The sequence below is a fragment of the Oncorhynchus tshawytscha genome, linkage group LG12 (genome assembly GCF_018296145.1).
Source record: "Oncorhynchus tshawytscha isolate Ot180627B linkage group LG12, Otsh_v2.0, whole genome shotgun sequence".
In the NCBI taxonomy this organism is placed as follows: domain Eukaryota; kingdom Metazoa; phylum Chordata; class Actinopteri; order Salmoniformes; family Salmonidae; genus Oncorhynchus; species Oncorhynchus tshawytscha.
The window spans coordinates 40,912,245-40,932,781 of record NC_056440.1 but is presented as its reverse complement, the minus strand read 5'-3'; the positions used below and the strand labels follow the sequence as shown (position 1 = coordinate 40,932,781).

The following is a 20,537-nucleotide window of genomic DNA, read 5'->3' as shown; positions in this document are numbered from 1 at the left end:
TAACCAAATATATTTTTTCCTGTTCGTTAGTTAACCGTTAGTTAACTGTTAGCCATCTTTCAGATGACTGGTGTTAGCTAGTTACAGAGGCTAACTGCTGTACGTTGGGTACGCACACTAACGTTAGCTAGGTAAGGCTAGCTAGCCATCTAATTGGTCGACATGAAAAATATGTTAGCATTGTCGGAAATGCTTTAAAAAGGAAGCACATCGTTGGTTCTTAAATGGACAGAAATGGGCACGAGAGCGAGCGATAAATGATCTACATGTAAGAAACTATTGCACCTACAAACTTAGTCGATCCAAAATGTTTTATGTCAAATGGTCACTTTATGGACACTATAGTCTCGTTTTAATCCGACGACTGGAATTTGAGCTAGTTGGGTGGAAATTGTTTTTCTGAAAACTACCTTGTTAAAATTCCAGTATGTGGGTCTTGGTAACGACCGGACAGCTAATGATGAAAGTTATTTTTATTTTATTTAACTAGGCAAGTCAGTTAAGAACAAATTCTCATTTACAATGACGGCCTAGGAACAGTGGGTTAACGACAGATTTTTTACCATGTCAGCTTGAGGATTCGATCTAGCAACCTTTCAGTTACTGGCCCAACGCTCTAACCACTAGGCTACCTGCCGCCCCCAATCAAGTTGATTTGCTAATTTTCATCGACATTGGTGTCATATTGGCTTGGATACGATGGTAGGTAGATATGAATTTAACATTGAGCTTCAGCCATTGTGACAAGTTACATCTCTGAAATAGACAGTCTCTAAAGCAAAGCAAGGGCTTAGGGTGACACTGGTACAGCAGCAGAAAACAGAAGCCAGTCTAAAAATAGCTGACCTCCGCAACACATGTTAAGTTTGTGTTTTACGTATCCCTATATTTCTGTTATTATGGGGCTATCACTCAGTCAAGAGTGCGCCTGCGCAGGGAGTCTTGTCTTTGATGGACCAAGCCTGGAGTGGAATGGCTACCATGTCGTGTGTTCATATAGTATAGTAAACTTTGTTAAACTGGAACCTTGTCGTTGTGTCATTTCAAGTTAACAACACACACACACACAACAGGAACTTACTGATCTCCCCCCTCCATTGCCAGCTCATCTTCCTCTGACAGTTGGCCCCCGGCTTGTTGAAATCGCAGGCAGCACACGTGGCCTCGTCAACCATAGCAGAGGGCTGAGGAAGAGAAAGGGAACAGAACAGTGTTGCTTTCTGGAGCGTTGCCAGACCGAGTCCTTCGAAATGATGCACACAATTAAAGGGAGCATCCATTGCTGACACGTGCGCGCATACACACAGCAGTGTAGTTTACCTGCAGGCGGTTGGTGAGGATGATGTTGGGGTACATGGCCGCCACGTCCAGATGGTAGATGAGTGGACACTCGATCCTGTTGGGGACCTCCTTCAAAGAGAGGAGCTTCTTCTTGATCTCGTCACACACCTGCAGACAGGGCAGATGATGATGATTCATGGAAAGTACAGAAAAGAGAGAGAATGTATTTTCCATTTACACACACACTATGGGGGTCAATTCCAATGTTCCCCTTTCTTTAGGGGGAACATTTTTACTTTGACAATGAGAGTGGATGGTGTTTTGTGGCCCGAGATTGTACATCAAGATTAGTTGCTAACACTATAGATGTCACCGTTTTTAAATGTAAGGAGACGTAGGTCGATGGCATGATAATAGGCGGGCCACAATGGAAACAAGTCTAACTTTTTGTCTATATAATCCTCGGCAATTTTGGTACATGTATTGGTTGGCCTGGCGTGGCTTCTTTATGTACTGTATTTTAAATTGTTAAATCAAATCAAACCTCGTTGAAGTTGGTGACTTGCTCCAAGGGAATCTTCTCCTCCTCCTCGATGGCGTGACGCAGCGTTTCCTCCACCCGCTGAAGCAGGAAGTCGAATGCCGCCGGATTCTGTCCAACACACCAGAAACAAAACCGTGTCAACAAAACACGTCAACTAAATACCCACACAGACAAATAACGGACTGGGCCCCGAGTAGTGCCATACCATTTTGAAGCGGCAGGGGATGTCGCTGCGGAACACGCCGGACTCTAGGGCCTCCACGTGACCCCCCACGTAGGTCTCAGAGTCCATGACGTGACCATCGTCTGTCAGCTTGTTGAACACCTGCTCCTGCTTGTTGGGGAAGACGATGTTGGCATGGTAGGCCTGCACCATGAGCAGCGCCTCACAAAGGGTCCCCGAACCCTTACGCAGCACCTGCACACACAACCACACACACCAGTGAGCAATAGTCCAATCCCACCACCCCACAGTCCATGTTTCAACTGACAAACTGATAGAGACAAACCTCATCCGGCTCCATAGGGATGATGGTGCAAAGAGCAAAGATGAAGGGGTGGACGTACTTCATGTAAAGATAATACGTGGCCACGGCATCCGACACAGAGTAAGTGGCCAGAGTCTGGGGACACAGCCATGGGAAAACCAGTCAGACAACCAACCTGCATCACATCTACACCCACAACTTGAACTCGTTCTCAATTCACCTTTCCTCCATCCCTTGCAACCTCTCTTACACGCCTCCTTCTCAAAATACACTGGAGAAGAGGCTCGAAAAGGGGAGGGACCTTGGACCTTCTCCTCCAACACGATTGAGAAAGCGGTGAGGAGATCGGATATCAGGACTCAGAGAAAGACATTGAGATAGGACCTATCCCACCACTTCTAAAAGCGTTGCCTGTGTTTGTGTCTCCCAGAATGCACCAGCTGACCTGTGACTCCTCTGTGGCCATGCGGCACATCTCCTCGGGGTCCAGCTCCACTGGGTCATAGCCCAGCTTGGCCTTGGCCGCCGCCTTCAGGTTGTGACTGCCCACCGGCAGGTAGCTGTCACGCTTCACCCACCTGGTGCACACACACACACACACAGAGGTGGGTTAGACAGTTTGTGTTAGTGTGCGCATATCATTTGTGCAGGTACAACACCACACAGATAGCGAGGCACTGTGTTATGAGATGCATGGTGACCCTTACCTAAAGGCGTCCATGTGGATGGCCTGGCTAGCCCTGTACTCGCCCTGGTTGTCCTTCTGGAAGCCAATCTCTCTGTACATGTTCAGGCCGTGGTGGGCAGCCCTGGTCTCCACAAAGGGCCTTTTGGAGGTGAGAAGTGGAAGAGGGAAAGAGAGAAGGATGAGGGGAGAGTGATGAGGCAAGTGGGGGGGGGGGGGCAGTTGAGCACAGTAAACCAAACTAAATTCAGTTGATCAAAGAGTTGATCGGTTGATCTGTCCCCCAGACCGCCTCACCAATCGAAAAAGTCTCCGTTGTAGGTGACAAAGATTTCGGGCTTGGTTTCTTGGACGTGCTCGAACCATCGCTGAATGAGACCCGCCTACAAGCACAGAACACAGCATGTCGTCAAGTATGTATGTCTTTATATATGCCCGTAGGCGTTTACTTGTCTTTCGTTATTGATGCTCCCCTCCTTACCTCGTCCGGCTCATTGAATACAGTGAAGGGTCCCTCGTACTCTGGCTTAGGGGTGAACTCAAAGTCCTCAATGTCCTCAGAGACAATCTCTCGGTTTGTGATCAGGTAGCCCTGGCAGGAATCATGAACAATTAAGACATCAGTTAAAGAAGCAGACAGGAAACCGACAGGAAATCCAGAGCTCCAGATTAGGACTGAAAATCAGACATCCTCATTGTAGACCCAGATCGGGATGTGCTTTTGTGCCAACGACAACGAAGATACAGGGATGCAAACTGCTGAGGGCCCAAAAAGGTGACACTTTTTTTGGGGGGGCATTGAAACATGCAAAAAAAAAACTGCTAGGTGGGAATGCAGGTTTTAACCAATTAAACAACAAAGAATATGATCTACATGATCAGTCTCTGTGTCAAAGAAAAAGTGGTTCATGTGAACCTAACTCGCAGATTTAAAAAAAAATAAAAAAAATGTAAGAAAGAAATCCAACTTTACTGCAAATAAGAAAAACAATACACTAATATTGCTGTTAGCCATGACAGCCTTTACAATAGAACACTTGTGACCACACACACCTAAATATTGCACTTAGGGAAAAAAACCACACATCTGAAGTAGAAATAGAATGAAACAAACAGGCATTCTATTTTTGCTCTATTATAGTGGCCACTATAGTAGACATCGTTCAAGTGCACAAGCGCAAAAATAACGTTCACAGAGTAAAAAAAATGGAACAACCCCCCCCCCCACTCACAAAGTGGTACTGTCCAGTTCAACAAAAGCCTCATCTTTGGGCTACACTGCACATTATTACATTGTACACTTCCTGCCTGTGGACATCTGTTTTACAATGTGCCAGCAGAGCTTAATACCATTTGTTGGCATTATTGATCTCTTTCAGGCAGAGTACACCTGGCATACCCCTTTATATCCATGGTATTGAAAAGGTGAGAAAAAGGTTAAGTGTGTTGTGTTCCTTTCACCATACTGTCGTCCAGCATAAGCCAGGCCCAGCTCCAGCTATACTTGATCCCTGAATCCACTTGTTTAACAAGCAACGCCTCATTTTTCACCTAATTCTCTCATTCTGAAAATGTATCACATACTGTAGAGGGAAAACATTTGTTTGTTAGCTAGTTAACATTTCACAGATTGCCAGGGTCCAGTAAGCAACTATAGTATTTGCGTTATAACTTGAGGAAGGGCAAAGAGTCGTATACCAGTTAATACTATAGAGAATTGGTTAGGTTACTCATGTTAGCTCATCTGATGTTACAACTGACTTTATTAACAAGCTCATTTTCACACCATAAACACAATTATTTAAATCGGATAAGTTGGCCAACGTTGCTCAACATTTCTCTCTCCCCAAACTTTTGTCATCGGATCTGCACGAATCACGTAGGTCACCCATTTTGGACTCAAAACGGCGAATTTTGCCGAAAGGTGACTAGTTCGCTATCCCTGAAGATAGCGGTTTGGAATGGCTTGCCAAATCCTGAGACCAGGCTGGTCCAACATACCTGTCCGTCGATCATGTAGGATATCATCATAATCTGGTCCGTTTCTGCGTCAGGGAATTTCAGAGGAAGCTTGGTGGTCTCGATGTCAAAGGCCAGCACAACTGGGTCCTGAGAAACAGGGAAACAAAATCACGACTACAAACACTGCTCGGAATGTCAGTCAGATTGCGAGTTCTGTCAATTAAATTATAAAAATGAAGATAGAGAAAGACCATTTTATCTGGATAACAAGAAAACCTGGATGGCTCAATGAAAATCCCAAACAACTGGAAATCATTTTAAAACATCAGATAGATGGCCATCAGGCATAAGTTTATTTTTAAATAAAACATGTTCTTACTGGTCGTTCCACCAGGTCGCTTCTCAGTATGATCTCTGGAGGGTATGCACTACCCCTGTACCGAACGTTGTACCAGTGAGCCTAGGGAAGAAACAAAGAATGTGAGTCTTCGTAGGGGATTACTGGGGAGAGAAAGCCCATCATTACAGAGCACCCACTGCCTAGCCTGGTCCCAGATCGGTTTGTTCCGTCTGGCCAACTCCAATGGTCATTGTGGCGAGATAACACAAAAAGGATCTGGGAGCCCGGCCTATCCATTGGCCAAGCAGGAACGTCTAAGGCCCTTACCACGTGGATCTTAAGGTCGATGGACAGGCGCACGTGGTAAGGCACGTCGTACTCTCTCATGTCCACTATGTTGTCCATCTGGTCAGAGGTTTTCTTGGACATGCCATCTTCATCCACTGCCAAGACACTGCCTCCTGCCAACGCACTGATGAGCAGAGAGCTCGTCAAAAACAGATCGAAAGACCCAGCATAATAGAATTTCACGATGATACTGTACTACAGCACTCCACATCACAGTAACACTTCATTCCACAGCCTGTGAGGTTTTAACCGAGAAACTACACGCTAACACCATAATGAACACCCAATAATTACTATATTGTAACAAATATCAGGAGGTAACCATTTTTACCACAAAGTTATTAACTCTTAATGACTTTCAGATGATTACCAGAAGGTACAACATTTTACCAAGTATTTTCACATTAAATACTGCATTTAAAAAAAAGTGGCAATAGGGCTGTAAAATAAAATGTTTACCAAAATCACACCCTCAGTCTACGAGAGACTGAGATACTGTACCTTGATAACATTGAGGTGTAGGTATCGTTGGACTTCTCCCTCTCCCGATTCTTGCGCACCGCCGGCGAGATCTCCCGTTTGACCTTCATGAGGTCATCCACAGTGTTGAATGAAAGCTTGATGTAGCTCCTCTTTAGTCCCACCAGGTGATTGGGCTACGGAGAAAACATACGTTGACATGGTTATCCTACAGTAATACTGGATGCCATCTCCCAGAGGTCAATGTCTGAGCTGGCGTGGACTTTGTAGACGTCATCACGTTTTATTATACAAAACCCAGTGTGTGTACGCTAGAGACGTCAGACTGAATCTGCCGGTATTAGCCATTAGCCTGTGTGGTAGACATGCGCCTTGCGTTAGTCAGATGGCAGGATGGCGAAAAGTCCAAACAGTTTAAGCTAGAAACTATTTGGACCCTTACGAATGCAAACATATTTTCTGTTTTGTTCTACGACGCCCACAGACTTCACGAGACTCGTCTCAAGTTGCCGACGTCCCAACTCCAAACAGGTCTTCTCACAAATAGCCTGAGCGGTTTGAGCTACCAACTAATATCAAAATAATAATCGAAAGCTAACACTCACGAACACGAAAGCGTTCTCCCTTTTGCTCTACGACGACCCAACAACCTTCACAAGACTCGTCTGAAGGTAACCTGGTACTGAGCAGTAAAAAAAAAAAAAAAAAAAAAAAAAAAAATGAATAGGCCTTTTGGGACCAGGGTAACACATGTAACTTTTTTTGGTTCTACTTGAGATGCTCGACGCGCTGCAAGACCCCTCCTTAATGGAGATCAAAAAGATACTAACCCACGCGGATGCTTGAAAGACAAAACGAGAAGGGACCAATCACAATACTGTTTAACTAAAAACTAACTAGGTTTCCCTTTTTATCTGTGGACTAATCGTCAGAGTAGAGAAGGACACGATTTTCTATGACTCCTGGTTAGAAATTCTAGAGAATCAGTTAAAAGGTATGACCATATGCACGTCAGGCAAAATAAAATAACACCCTGACGTTCATCCAGAACAAACTAAGTAGTAATTGCTAGCTAGCTAAATGTCGTTGAATCTTTCATATGCGTTTCAACCTGCCTCGAAATTAATAGAATTGATTCACACTTGATTTTGGTACTTAACATGCGTGTCATGATCACGTCTGGTGGGGATAAACAAAATGATAACGCACAAGGCCGGTCTAGCCATGGTGTTAGACTCAAGAGGGTTAATACAATTTCACATTTTAAGAATGATCAGATGAGCTCAACGACTGTATACGTCCATTATTGCGTGACTTATCTTTTTCTAAACGGGCTATGGTTTGGTTTCTCACCAGATCCAGGTCCTCCTTTGGGAGCATCTCCAGCTTCGCCACCTTTCCTTGGAACTTCTTGGACAAGTATGAGATGACTTCTCTCTCACAGTTCTGGATGGGGCACACGGGTGGTCGACGTTGTCATTCATATGAGAAGCAATAAAGCCTGTTCATTTAAAAACAGAGTACCTGGTCATCCCTGACTTACCTTTTTAGTGGCTATGTAGAAATAGGGCTTAAAGGGGAGGGGTACCTACAACAAAAGGAAAGTGAAACAGAAGAATGAGATTGCAGCAGCTGAACATCGCCATTGTGATCAGTCTTGCACTAGTGTTTATATCAGATGCTCAGATCCTCACCTTGAACCTGCTGCCATCTTCCTGGATGAAATAATAGTCCACAGCGCTGACCATCCGTTTGTCATCGTCCAGAATCTCTGTCTGAGATGGGTACAGGAGGATTAGATATTGACAATAGTCACATTAAGATGAGATGATCAAGCCTTGCTAAAACATCTTAAATTCCGGCACAAGAACCAGACTTGTATTATAAATACTGTGTCATCAGGACAGTGACCTTATTTGTCTATGTCAGCCTAAGAAAGAGTCTTCCACAATGCAATCCCCAATTTGGGGCGGCAGTGGTTAGAGCGTTGGGCCAGTAACCGAAAGGTTGGTTGATCGAATCCCCAAGCTGACATGGTACAAATCTGTTGTTCTGCCCCTGAACAAGGCAGGGGCAGAACGTTCCCCGACAGGCCATCAGTGTAAATAAGAATTTGTTCTTAACTGACTTGCCTAGTTAAATAAAGGTTAAACAAATATATACAAATAAAACTATCATAAAAATAGCACATGAAATACATGAAGCTAGAAGAGAGCAGGTCCAACTTAAGGGCATCCTGATCATCTGCTTTCCAGAGCCCACTCTGGTCTGTGTGGTTGACCTACAGGGTGCATGTTGATGAGCCAGCCAGTCTTCTCTCCTGGGTCCTTCATCCTCTCGAACCCAAAGCGGGTGTCCATCTCGTCGGTGAACTGGCTGCGCTCCAGCCGGATAGCAGCCGACATGGATGACCGGTCATCCCTACAGAGGAGAATACATAACATCAGAAATACTGCTACATACCGTACATAACAGTGTGACTGTTTTGTGTATGTGTAATTAACTAACTAGTTAACTATTCATTTAGCCACACAGCAGGGCTGGGGTCATTTTGAATTGAAGGCAGTCAACTCAGGAAGGGATTTTAATTCAACATAACTTCTACTCCTAAGTTATTTGAGAAGTCATTAAATGTTTGTTTTTTCCCAAATTTTGAGTTATTTAAGTTTACTTCATGAACTGAGTACCAGCATTTCAATTGGACCCCAGCCTAGCATCTAAAAAAGGATGGAATAGTTTATTGTACATTGCTCAGTGATTCTCCGGTCAGAACCGTCTACAATTTTATGAATGTAACTTTAGCAGCATGAAACTAGCTATCAGGTACCAATTGTTATATATACAGTGGGGCAAAAAAGTATTTAGTTAGCCACTAATTGTGCAAGTTCTCCCACTTAAAAAGATGAGAGGTCTGTAATTTTCATCATAGGTACACTTCAACTATGACAGACAAAATGAGAAACAAAAAAATCCAGAAAAATCACATTGTAGGATTTTTTATGAATTTATTTGCAAATTATGGTGGAAAATAAGTATTTGGTCAATAACAAAAGTTTCTCAATAATTTGTTATATACCCTTTGTTGGCAATGACAGAGGTTTTCTGTAAGTCTTCACAAGGTTTTCACACACTGTTGCTGGTATTTTGGCCCATTCCTCCATGCAGATCTCCTCTAGAGCAGTGATGTTTTGGGGCTGTTGCTGGGCAATACGGACTTTCAACTCCCCTCCAAAGATTTTCTATGGGGTTGAGATCTGGAGACTGGCTAGGCCACTCCAGGACCTTGAAATGCTTCTTACGAAGCCACTCCTTCATTGCCCGGGCGGTGTGTTTGGGATCAGTCATGCTGAAAGACCCAGCCATGTTTCATCTTCAATGCCCTTGCTGATGGAAGGAGGTTTTCACTCACAATCTCACGATACATGGCCCCATTCATTCTTTCCTTTACACGGATCAGTCATCCTGGTCCCTTTGCAGAAAAACTGCCCCAAAGCATGACGTTTCCACCCCCATGCTTAGGTAGGTATGGTGTTCTTTGGATGAAACTCAGCATTCTTTGTCCCCCAAACACAACGAATTGAGTTTTTCCCAAAAAGTTCTATTATGGTTTCATCTGACCATATGACATTCTCCCAATCTTCTTCTGGATCATCCAAATGCTCTCTAGCAAACTTCAGACGGGCCTGGACATGTACTGGCTTAAGCAGGGGGACACGTCTGGCACTGCAGGATTTGAGTCCCTGGCGGCGTAGTGTGTTACTGATGGTAGGCTTTGTTTCTTTGGTCCCAGCTCTCTGCAGGTCATTCAGTAGGTCCCCCCGTGTGGTTCTGGGATTTTTGCTCAACGTTCTTGTGATCATTTTGACCCCACGGGGTGAGATCTTGCATGGAGCCCCAGATCAAGGTAGATTATCAGTGGTCTTGCATGTCTTCCATTTCCTAATAATTGCTCCCACAGTTGATTTCTTCAAACCAAGCTGCTTACCTATTGCAGATTCAGTCTTCCCAGCCTGGTGCAGGTCTACAATGTTGTTTCTGGTGTCCTTTGACAGCTCTTTGGTCTTGGCCATAGTAGAGTTTGGAGTGTGACTGTTTGAAGTTGTGGACAGGTGTCTTTTATACTGATAACAAGTTCAAACAGGTGCCATTAATACAGGTAACGAGTGGAGGACAGAGGGGCCTCTTAAAGAAGAAGTTACAGGTCTGTGAGAGCCAGAAATCTTGCTTGTTTGTAGGTGACCAAATACTTATTTTCCACCATAATTTGCAAATAAATTCATTAAAAATCCTACAATATGATTTTCTGGATTATTTTTCTCATTTTGTCTGTCATAGTTGAAGTGTACCGATGATGAAAATTACAGGCCTCTCTCATCTTTTTAAGTGGGAGAACTTGCACAATTGGTCGCTGACTAAATACTTTTTTGCCCCACTGTATAAAAGGTACAGGCTCGCACGCTGTCGCCATAGAATGCCCTTAGATCTTGTCTCTTTAAGTAAGTAATTCATCAGAGGTCTAATATTGGGCTATAACCCCAGCCCTGCTAAGCAGAGATGTTTTGTTGACATGTGAATTGAAACTTGCATGCAGCCATTTCAGGCAGTGACTTACTGTTGATTGTCCTGGTCACCCCCTTGTCCTCTCTCTGACTTGTACCGTCCACTGTTTTGTAAAACCATCTTGGACGGGATTCTGTGGGTAACGTGGCCGAAAAAAAGGTAACTTGCATTCAGTGACAAGTAGTTTGTGAGAGATATGCAAATCCACCTCGCAAGTGAAAGCTACAGCTAACGTTAGCTAGATAGCCAACAGTTAACGTCGTTAGTTGCCACGCGAAACTGTTGACTGTGTTGAAAACACAAAATATAAAACTGCTCGCAAACATTTGCAAATGGTTTGCATATGGCAAATAACTTCTCTCCGTACACCCAACTGAAACCCTAAAAAATGTATCGTTCAAATTATCATTAGATAGCTAGCCTAGCAGGCTTTGACAGACGTCGGTGTTGTTCTTTTGCAAGTCAGAATTTGGCGCGTTCTCTCCTCTTGCCGCGAGAATGTCTTGGGAGTGGTCAAGTCTACGTCTCTGTGGATGCCCCGCCTTTGGGGTGGTACTTCGCAAGCCCTTCCCTCTCATCGCCCCTTTGAAACGTAGCAGCTCGGGTGCATTCAGTTCGCTTGGACGTTTGCTACGTTACTGGACGACACGTTTCCCCCAAAAACGTTCTTGAACAGACTTTGAGGTACGTTTACGCCACGCCATTCGGTGGATGTGCTGGGGTTTGGCTTGAGCAATGATTGAAGTATTTTTTTAAAGGGCAGAGGTGCATTTTCAAACCACAACTGAACCCCTCCCTGCTTTTAAAGTGGTCGTTCAGTACAGCACTCCTTGTTCTATTACGTGTTTGTGTAATGAACGCAGTCGTGCTGCCTGCAAATAATTTTCACACAGTAGGGCCATTGTTTTTTTTTTTTTACAGGTAGTGAAATCAACTCACAAAATCCATGCATTTCATCCAGGCAATACTAGATGAAGACAACTTCAGACATCTGCCCCTTTAGAATAAGGTTGCATCATTGATTGATGGCAATATTGTTTGGCATAATAGCTACAAGGTTTTAATTTAGTCACTAATGAAAAACTGATTATTTTAGCGACAAACCAAAACTATTTTTAGCAGCACAACACCACATAGCGAGCTAAACATGTTGCGGATTCGATTATGTTGAGCCGCAGGTCGCCGTCTATGGCCCGTGACCTGAACGATAATCGAAACCCCTCAGTAACTATGCCAACAATCGCGACCCCGAACCTCAGATTTATTACGTTAGCCCACTCACTAGAAATAAATCTACTCTTGTCGAGTACATGAATCATGCCAACGTGAGCATGCGATGTAGCTAGATATAATAATAATAATAATAATAATAGTCAGTAAGATGTGTACTTTGACACCGTTTACTCAAAACGAAAAACGTTTTGTAACAAACGAGAGGTTCAATTGGACAAATTCAGGTAGGTCCCGCCCTGTTTCGTTCGGTTGTTCCAGTTTCTCTGTTTTGCTTCCGTTTGGTTCCGAAACGGTAAACGGTTAATCTGTTGCACGCGTGTGGTTAGTCGACATCACAATTGTTAGCATCAACACGCCCAATAAAGCTGCAATGGACGGTAGAGGTAAGCCTACAACTAATTAGTTAACTAGCTACAGTACTGAACTAACCATAGTCATCGGACAATAGTTGGCTTTCAAAAACGCGGTAAAGAGAGTAGCTAGCTAGCCAGGCTATTCTTGCTTCCATATAACTAGTCAATGCCCAGCTTGGTTAGTAATGTTTACTATATATTGTTGCCTATTTTAGCATTGGGGAGTTGAAACTTTATGCGACATGTAGCCTAGGCCTGAGATCCAGGATTATCCATCCACATTTGTGTGATATTGTGTAGAATTGGCCCTGAAAAATGTTTTTGCACCAAATCCAGAGATTGATTACAGTAGACTATCAATGTCCGAGATACCTAATGTTAGTACTTTTGTTGACTACCCTATCTGAAATATTGATGTGATGAGATCAGTATCACTTCTGACCTAGTCTATTTGATGTTTGCTAAACTATTGCATGGGCATACTTAGAAAGCAGACCATTGAGCACATAACAATCTACTCAAGCATGTCAGAGGAAAGCATATATTAGAAATGGCCCTCCAGCATTCTGAGTCAGGAGCCTGTTCACTTCGAAGTTCAAACTTTGTAGAGAAGAGTATGCCTTTTATTTTTTTATGTGACATGGTATCATTTGGCCCTTTCGTCCTGTGCTTCATCCTATACCACTGTTGTTTACATGACTTGTCTGTCCCTCTCCCTCCCCACTCCATTCCTTCACGGCTGACCTTTCCCCCATATGGGACAAGGACAGCTGTCAGCCGTGCTCATGTGTGAATAAAACCCACTTGTGAATTAAACCCACTCGGTTCTCTCTCTTCAGCTGCCAGAGACAGGTTGTTTACTGGTCACAAGGTAGTAGTGAAGGAAAAGCCTGCCTCGCTCTGCCGTACCATGTAGCCTAGTCGCCGAAAACACTGCAAAAGGTTTTCTGCAAATGATTCCATTTGGGTTAATTATACAGTAATTTACAGGCTACCTCGTGCACTGTCAAGACAGCATATTTGTCTGCTTGTTTTTTTACTGCCTATTTGTGTCTAGTGCTTTTAGACTGTCCTTTTCATTATGAGGTAGAAGTTGCCCTTTACCACAGAACTAGGATCAGATTACATTACTCCCTGACCTTGACAATTAGCAGGATAAAGACCTAAGAAGATAACTGACCCTTGATCAGTGGTTGGGGCAACCTCCACATAGTCAGTTCTCTGTATAATGTTGGTAAAGCATTGAGAGAAAGGCTAATCTATTCAGATTGTATATCTGATTTTCTACAAGGTACACTACTAGGTACACTATGTGGACACCCCTTCAAATGAGTGGATTCGGCTATTTCAGCCATACCCGTTGCTGACAGGTGTATAAAATCGAGCAGACAGTAATGGAATCTCCATAGACAAACATTGCCCGTAGAATGGCCTTACTGAAGAGCTCAGTGACTTTCTATGTGGCATGGTCGTAGGATGCCACCTTTCCAACAAGTCAGTTCGTAAAAGTTCTGCCCTGATAGAGCTGCCCTGGTCAACTAAGTGCTCTTATTGTGAAGTGGAAAGGTATAGGAGCAACAATGGCTCAGACACGAAGTGATGGGCCACACAAGCTCACAGAACGGGACCGCCGGGTGCTGAAACGAGTAGCCCATAAAAATGGTCTCCTCGGTTGCAACAGGCTCCATACTGCCTCTGGAAGCAAGGTCAGCACAATAACTGTTCGGCGGGAGCTTCAGGAAATGGGTTTCCTTGGCCGAGCAGTAGAATTCTGGGGCTGTTTTTCATGGTTCAGCTATGCCCCTTAGTTCCAGTGAAGGGAAAAGTTAACCCTGCAGCATACAATTGTTTTATTTATTTTACTAGGCAAGTCAGTTAAGAATAAATTCTTATTTTCAATGACTGCCTAGGAACAGTGAGTTAACTGCCTGTTCAGGGGCAGAACAACAGATTTGTACCTTGTCAGCTTGGGGATATGAACTTGCAACCTTTCGGTTACTAGTCCCAACGCTCTAACCACTAGGCTACCCTGCCACCCCAAAGAATTATTCTGTGCTTCCAACTTTGTAGCAACAGTTCAGGGAAGGCCCTTTCCTGTTTCAGCATGACAATGCCCCCATGCACAAAGCGAGGTCCATACAGAAATGGTTTGTCGAGATCTGTGTGGAAGCGCTTGACTGGCCTGCACAGAGCCCTGACCTCAACCCCATCGAACACCTTTGGGATGAATTGGAACACCAGGGCAGCCTAGTGGTTAGAGTGTTGGACTAGTAACTGGAAGGTTGCAAGTTCAAACCCCTGAGCTGACAAGTTACAAATCTGTCGTTCTGCCCCTGAACAGGCAGTTAACCCACTGTTCCTAGGCCGTCATTGTAAATAAGAATTTGTTCTTAACTGACTTGCCTAGTTAAATAAAAGGTTAAAAAAATAATAATAATTGCGAGCCAGGCGTAAACGCCCAACCTCACTAATGCTCTTGTGGCTGAATGGAAGCAAGTCCCTGCAGCAGTGTTCCAACTAGAGGTCGACCGATTATGATTTTTAATCGGCCGATTTTTATTTATTTATTTTATTTTTTAAATAAAATATATTTAAAAAATAAAACATTTATTTAGTTGTAATAATGACAATTACAACAATACTGAATGAACACTTATTTTAACTTAATATAATACATCAATAAAATCAATTTAGCCTCAAGTAAATAATGAAACATGTTCAATTTGGTTTAAATAATGTGTTGTAAAAGTGTTGTAGAAGAAAGTAGAAGTGCAATATGTGCTATGTAAGAAAGCTAACGTTTCAGTTCCTTGCTCAGAACATGAGAACATATGAAAGCTGGTGGTTCCTTTTAACATGAGACTTCAATATTCCCAGGTAAGAAGTTTTAGGTTGTAGTTATTATAGGAATTATAGGACTATTTCCCTCCATACCATTTGTATTTCATTAACCTTTGACTATTGGATGTTCTTATAGGCACTTTAGTATTGCCAGTGTAACAGTACAGCTTCCGTACCTCTCCTCGCTCCTCCCTGGGCTCGAGCCAGCAACACAACAGCCACCCTCGAAGCAGCGTTACCCATGCAGAGCAAGGGAAACAACCACCCCAATGCTCAGAGCGAGTGACGTTTGAAACGCTATTAGCGCACGCTAACTAGCTAGCCATTTCACTTCGGTTACACCAGCCTCATCTCAGGTGTTGATAGGCTTGAAGTCATAAACAGCGCAATGCTTGACGCACAACAAAGAGCTGCTGGCAAAATGCCCGAAAGTGCTGTTTGAATGAATGTTTACGCACCTGCTTCTGCCTACCACCGCTCAGTCAGATACTTAGATACTTGTATGCTCAGTCAGATTATATGCAACACAGGACACGCTAGATAATATCTAGTAATATCATCAACCATGTGTAGTTAACTAGTGATTTATCATCAATTGTTTTTTATAAGATAAGTTTAATGCTAGCTAGCAACTCACCTTGGCTTACTGCATTTGCGTAACAGGCAGTCTCCTTGTGGAGTGCAACGAGAGGCAGGTCATTATTGCGTTGGACTAGTTAACTGTAAGGTTGCAAGATTGAATCCCCTGAGCTGACAAGGTGAAAATCTGTCGTTCTGCCCCTGAACGAGGCAGTTAACCCACCGTTCCTAGGCAGTCATTGAAAATAAGAATGTGTTCTTAACTGACTTGTCTAGTTGAATAAAGATTAAATAAAGATGTCATTATTATTATTATTTTATTTAAATCGGCAAATCAGTGCCCAAAAATACAGATTTCCGATTGTTATGAAAACTTGAACTCGGCCCTAATTAATCGTCCATTCCGATTAATCGGTCGACCTCTGGTAACAATTGCTTGTTCACTTGATATAATTCCTTACATCTGAGGCAGTCACATAATTAATTCTGAATCAATATTAATTTCCTTGTTGGTACAGTGACGACATTTGGATTAGAATCATACTTAGGTTAATTCTCTCTTTTCATGGATTTGCAGTTTCAAGAGGATGTCTGTGAATGCTTCCACTTCTACTCTCGGGATTTCTGCTCGTATTGTGGCTACTCTGGAGGATTAAGGACAAGATGATGCTGGACCAAGGTGTGGAAACTCCGACTGGTTGTGGAAGCCCTGCAGCTGCAGCACAAGAGGAGATGCAAGCGGCCGATGGACCCACCGCAGCTGTACACACCCCTGCTCCTGTTGAACACTCCACATCAATGGTTCTTGCATCATCTACCTCAGACAGCGGGGCCAACAGTCCCCAAACCCACATTGACCCCTCTGAGGGACCCATGATACCCAGGGCAGGGGGTTCCCAGCCTCCTCAGGCCTCTTCAGAGGGGATGACAGAGCAGTACACACAGACCCAACCATCTCCCTTCGTCGTTCCTCAGCCTCCCAGTAGAACGACCAGGCCCAAGCTCAGCTCAGGCCCCGAGGTTCGACGAGCCTGTCTCAAGTTCATCCTGGGGGCATCGGAGGACAATTCATCAGATGATGAGCTGCCTTTGACCATGAAACCCCCTACAGGTTCGAGTTCCTCTGAGGCCACCGCCTCCACCGTACGGCAAACTGCATCAGCAACCTCAACTGCCTTCTCCCCCCCACAGCAAGTTCAATCAGTAACGTTAACCACCACCTCCCCTGGCATGAGGTAGGCCAATGCAATGTTGTTTTGCCCCTTAGTTCAAGTTAACTTTGTTTTCATAACTGAGAACCGGTTTAGACATCCTCAATTTCTCTAGTCGGGTGACATCTGAAATGTATTTTGTTCAGAATGTGTTGGTGGTGAATGCAAGTGCCTGCTCCAGTAACCCAGTATGAAGAAATAAATGGACCATTGAGCAAATTAGCTCGTATCTCATTGACTAGTGAGGTGAGGCTACCTGTCAGTGCAGTAGCCTCTCACTGACAGTAGAGTGCGTTGTTGCCCAACAGGCGAGACCAAGTGTTGGCCAGGCCTGAGTGGAACTTTGCCAACCACATTGTGGTATGATTGCTGCCTTGTGTTCTGTCTCCAAACAACCAGCCTGCCTGTGATCACCTGACCACAGCATGCCGCTGACAGTGAACTGTATTATTGTCGCATGCCTCACGTCTCTGCACTATTAATGGAACATGTCTCTTGACTGACCTTGAGAACCAGGGTCCGAGTCCCAAGGGCCACACGACAACGTATTGTATGGTAGCTAGACAAACCTTAATCCCGCCCTTGGAAGGTCTCTGCAAATACATTTGACTTGCTGTACGTGGCCTTTAGGTATAGCCCACGAGGAGCTATTGTTTATCTTTTTTTGGTGATATCGTGATGGATATCTGGGGTAGTTGGTCAGCTAAGCTTATCTAAGTCTACTTCTTTGACCGCCCCAGTCCACTCTGAGCCAAGTATTAATCACTTGTTTGTAGACTTGAGCCACTTGTGCAGGAATTACCATGGAGGTGAAGCTGAAAGAGGAGAAAGGTAAGAACTTACTGAGAACTTAAGGCTTATTTACAAAAAAAACAAAAACACTGTTTTTCCTAATATTAAGAAGTAGCATAGGCCTATGAATAGCACTGACTGACATCATGCTACTGTGTAGGCTTACACATCAATGTTTTGGCAATTTCAGTCAGTTTGCAAAATTGCTACATGAAAGGATTAACCTTCAAGTTTTTGTTTACAATGTGCATGAAGGTTATGATAAGCTTTAGTTTGGTGGTTTGTGAAGGGACAACTTGTATTTAACTTTAATGATAATTGGTGCACCCTCTGTGTGTGGTGTGTGTGTGAGAGAGATCAGACAAGACTGTCAAACGTGTCTAAAGAGACAAACACTGCGGTGCTCTGTTCCCATTCCATGTGAGTCTGTGGGTGAAGAATGTTTTGCTCTGCCTGTGTGACTGGAGAGGGGAGGTTGTGGATCAGCTGAGAGGAAGGGATTGGTGAAGGTCTTATTATTTTGGTCTCAGATTTGAACTCCGCTATTCACAGATCAGAAACAATCTGCCATGGAGGGAGATGGAAGCCTCACCTGGTTTCAGTATGGATCTCCCCTCACCTGGTTGTCTTAATTGAAAAGAAAAAAACAAAAAAGACACTAGGCCCTCCATGGAATGAGTTTGGCACCCCAAGCTTTAACATGCTGCAGTAGCAATGTTTTCACTGGTGGAATTGGGGTGACCACATCTAAAAAGCCCAAATGGAGGAAGGGAACTATTTTTGCGGAACAGTGGACAAAGTAAATGTTTCCCATTTGTTTCTGCAGACATCTTTGAATCTTAATTCTTGTCCTGTTTCCTAACTCCTCCTGAGACACCCTCGGAGAGTGGGGTCATGCCAGGAATCAGCCATTATTGACGGCGACCCTGGAGCAATTAGGGTCAAGTGCCCTGCTTAAGGTCAAAAAAGTAGAATTTCTTACCTTGTCTGCTCTAACTTCAAGGCTACCTGCTGCCCTGGTCTCATAAACTGAGATTTTACTGTCATTCTGTTACCTGTTAGTCAAATGTTCTGTGTCAATTGTTACAAGAAGCCTTCTGCAAATAGGTGTATGGTTTGTTGCCATCAAGTTTTTGCTTGGCATATTTTAAAGTGAAAAGTCTCAGCGTCACTCTTATCGTGTCCATTATCAGTCAGATGTCGGCTCTGATGAGTTGAAAGACTACAAAACTAGCCAAACAGAATGTCTGGAGCTTGACAAGTGCACTTTCATCACAGGAATATGAAACCCCAAAGTACTGTATCTCTTTTGACTTCTGGCTTGAATTCCTGCAATCCTACAGTGCTATAGTCTAACTGAATATCCCCCCCATTTCAGCCCTTACTGAAATAGAACATTGGCAAGCCAAGCAATGGAATTGCAATGCCAAACTTTTCCATCCTCCTGATCATTTTAGATTGGATGGAGGAAGAATGAGCTGTGGCGCCCAGTGAACACTACCCCGTGTCATTAGTGATGTTTGTCAACATTTTACTCATTGGCCATGCCAGGATTGTGACTTACACTGCACGCGCACTTGTTATTTAGGCACATGTAATGTCTTTCAGAAGTTCGGCTAGGGTGGTTGCCTGAGGGCTGAAATAGCATGTTTTAAATTTGTCCAAAATCATCCGGAGTAACAGCAATTCATTCTAGTTGAGCTTTCGATCAGTCGACCTTCATCAGAGGATATCTCTACAAACAGTGGGACAGATTAGGCCACGGAGTGAGCCAGAGGTAACTGCAGACACCTGTGGTAATATAAAATACCCAAAACGGACATTGGATAGAAATACAGGATAGAACGGAACGTTATGGATGTATTTCTACTAGAACAAAACACATGTATGCAGGGAATGTGGTGTTTGTATAAGGAACCCATACATTCAGAGAGGACAAAGCAGAAAAACGCCTAGCGGCCCCATACTTCTGGGTTTAAGTATCAGGCCACTAGGGCTGTCATGAATACAGGACACCCTAATACCAGGGAGGCAGTGTGTGTGAAGCTAAGATGATAGGAATTACAATATGACCCTCGTCAAAATCCTCAAGTCCTCACGGTTGTAGGGTGCCTAAAGTATGAACCCAGAAGAGTTATCTATGGCAGAGTTTACAGTTGTTGTCTCCTCCTCTTGGTCACACTTCCAACTTCTCAATGCCCTGGAATTGTAGAGAAGACACACTGGACAAAGTCCAAATCATCCCAAAGTGTCTGATTTGTGTATCTCAATGAAGTTAATTTGTGTAGGACATTTGAAAACATTTAGCCCACATGTTTTAAATGTTAAACATTTTGTCATTTGGGTGAACTGTCCCTAATATTTGATTTCCCTAGGCCTAGCTATTGCTTCAACTCTCATTTGTATATGGATTGAAGAGACTGCTGAGTACAGATTTCTTTCTGGTTTTGACATTGTTTTCCTCAGTGATCCATAATTGAATCGTCATAATTTATAGCCACTAGAATCAACTTCACTGGAATGGTGGAAGTGAGTGGCAGGCTTCCTCTTAACCCTTCCCTGGTACACTATCGTTTTATGTCGTGTGTCAGCTTTCAATGAAGTGGACAGAGTTTCTGAAGGGGTCTGGCTAATTATTAAGACATCACGTGATCATGTTGAATCCTGTTATTGTATCATATATTTTGCATATGAACCTGGTTCATATTAATATTACTGGTTTGGCACAATGGAGAGATTGTAAAATTACCTGCCAGGGCTTGCGTGTGTAATTAGACTATGCATTTTTGCTGATTACACGCAAACTCTTAATTAGCTCTGTGGTCTGGGAAGTCTTGTTT

The 20,537-nt window shown here is 43.6% G+C and overlaps 2 protein-coding genes across 10 annotated transcripts in view; one reads left to right on the top strand and one right to left on the bottom strand.

Moving 5' to 3' along the window:
* pole (polymerase (DNA directed), epsilon) overlaps positions 1-20,537 on the bottom strand; it is a 38,235-nt gene that overhangs the window by 15,826 nt on the left and 1,872 nt on the right. The window contains exons 2-19 of one of the 2 annotated variants that reach the window (XM_024439393.2): positions 10,741-10,821; positions 8,414-8,549; positions 7,823-7,903; positions 7,672-7,716; positions 7,482-7,574; positions 6,150-6,304; positions 5,628-5,772; positions 5,340-5,420; positions 5,000-5,107; positions 3,480-3,590; positions 3,296-3,381; positions 3,021-3,140; positions 2,759-2,891; positions 2,335-2,448; positions 2,031-2,243; positions 1,826-1,933; positions 1,321-1,449; positions 1,082-1,184 (exon numbers count right to left, since the gene is read on the bottom strand). In XM_024439393.2, the coding sequence (XP_024295161.1) occupies positions 1,082-1,184; positions 1,321-1,449; positions 1,826-1,933; positions 2,031-2,243; positions 2,335-2,448; positions 2,759-2,891; positions 3,021-3,140; positions 3,296-3,381; positions 3,480-3,590; positions 5,000-5,107; positions 5,340-5,420; positions 5,628-5,772; positions 6,150-6,304; positions 7,482-7,574; positions 7,672-7,716; positions 7,823-7,903; positions 8,414-8,549; positions 10,741-10,808 (2,029 nt within the window). In that variant the 5' untranslated portion in view covers positions 10,809-10,821. Of the gene's footprint in view, positions 1-1,081; positions 1,185-1,320; positions 1,450-1,825; positions 1,934-2,030; positions 2,244-2,334; positions 2,449-2,758; positions 2,892-3,020; positions 3,141-3,295; positions 3,382-3,479; positions 3,591-4,999; positions 5,108-5,339; positions 5,421-5,627; positions 5,773-6,149; positions 6,305-7,481; positions 7,575-7,671; positions 7,717-7,822; positions 7,904-8,413; positions 8,550-10,740; positions 11,257-20,537 lie in introns of those variants that run through there. The other variant, XM_024439392.2, reaches the window with a different exon arrangement.
* The window catches only part of acacb (acetyl-CoA carboxylase beta), a 42,586-nt gene continuing 33,327 nt past the window's right edge, over positions 11,279-20,537 (top strand). For 5 of the 8 annotated variants that reach the window (XM_024439387.2, XM_024439386.2, XM_024439385.2 and 2 more), the window contains exons 1-2: positions 12,152-12,304; positions 16,272-16,929. In XM_024439387.2, coding sequence (XP_024295155.1) covers positions 16,292-16,929 — 638 coding nt within the window. In that variant the 5' untranslated portion in view covers positions 12,152-12,304; positions 16,272-16,291. Of the gene's footprint in view, positions 11,373-12,151; positions 12,305-16,271; positions 16,930-17,431; positions 17,737-20,537 lie in introns of those variants that run through there. The other 3 variants (XM_024439384.2, XM_024439391.2, XM_024439389.2) reach the window with 3 other exon arrangements.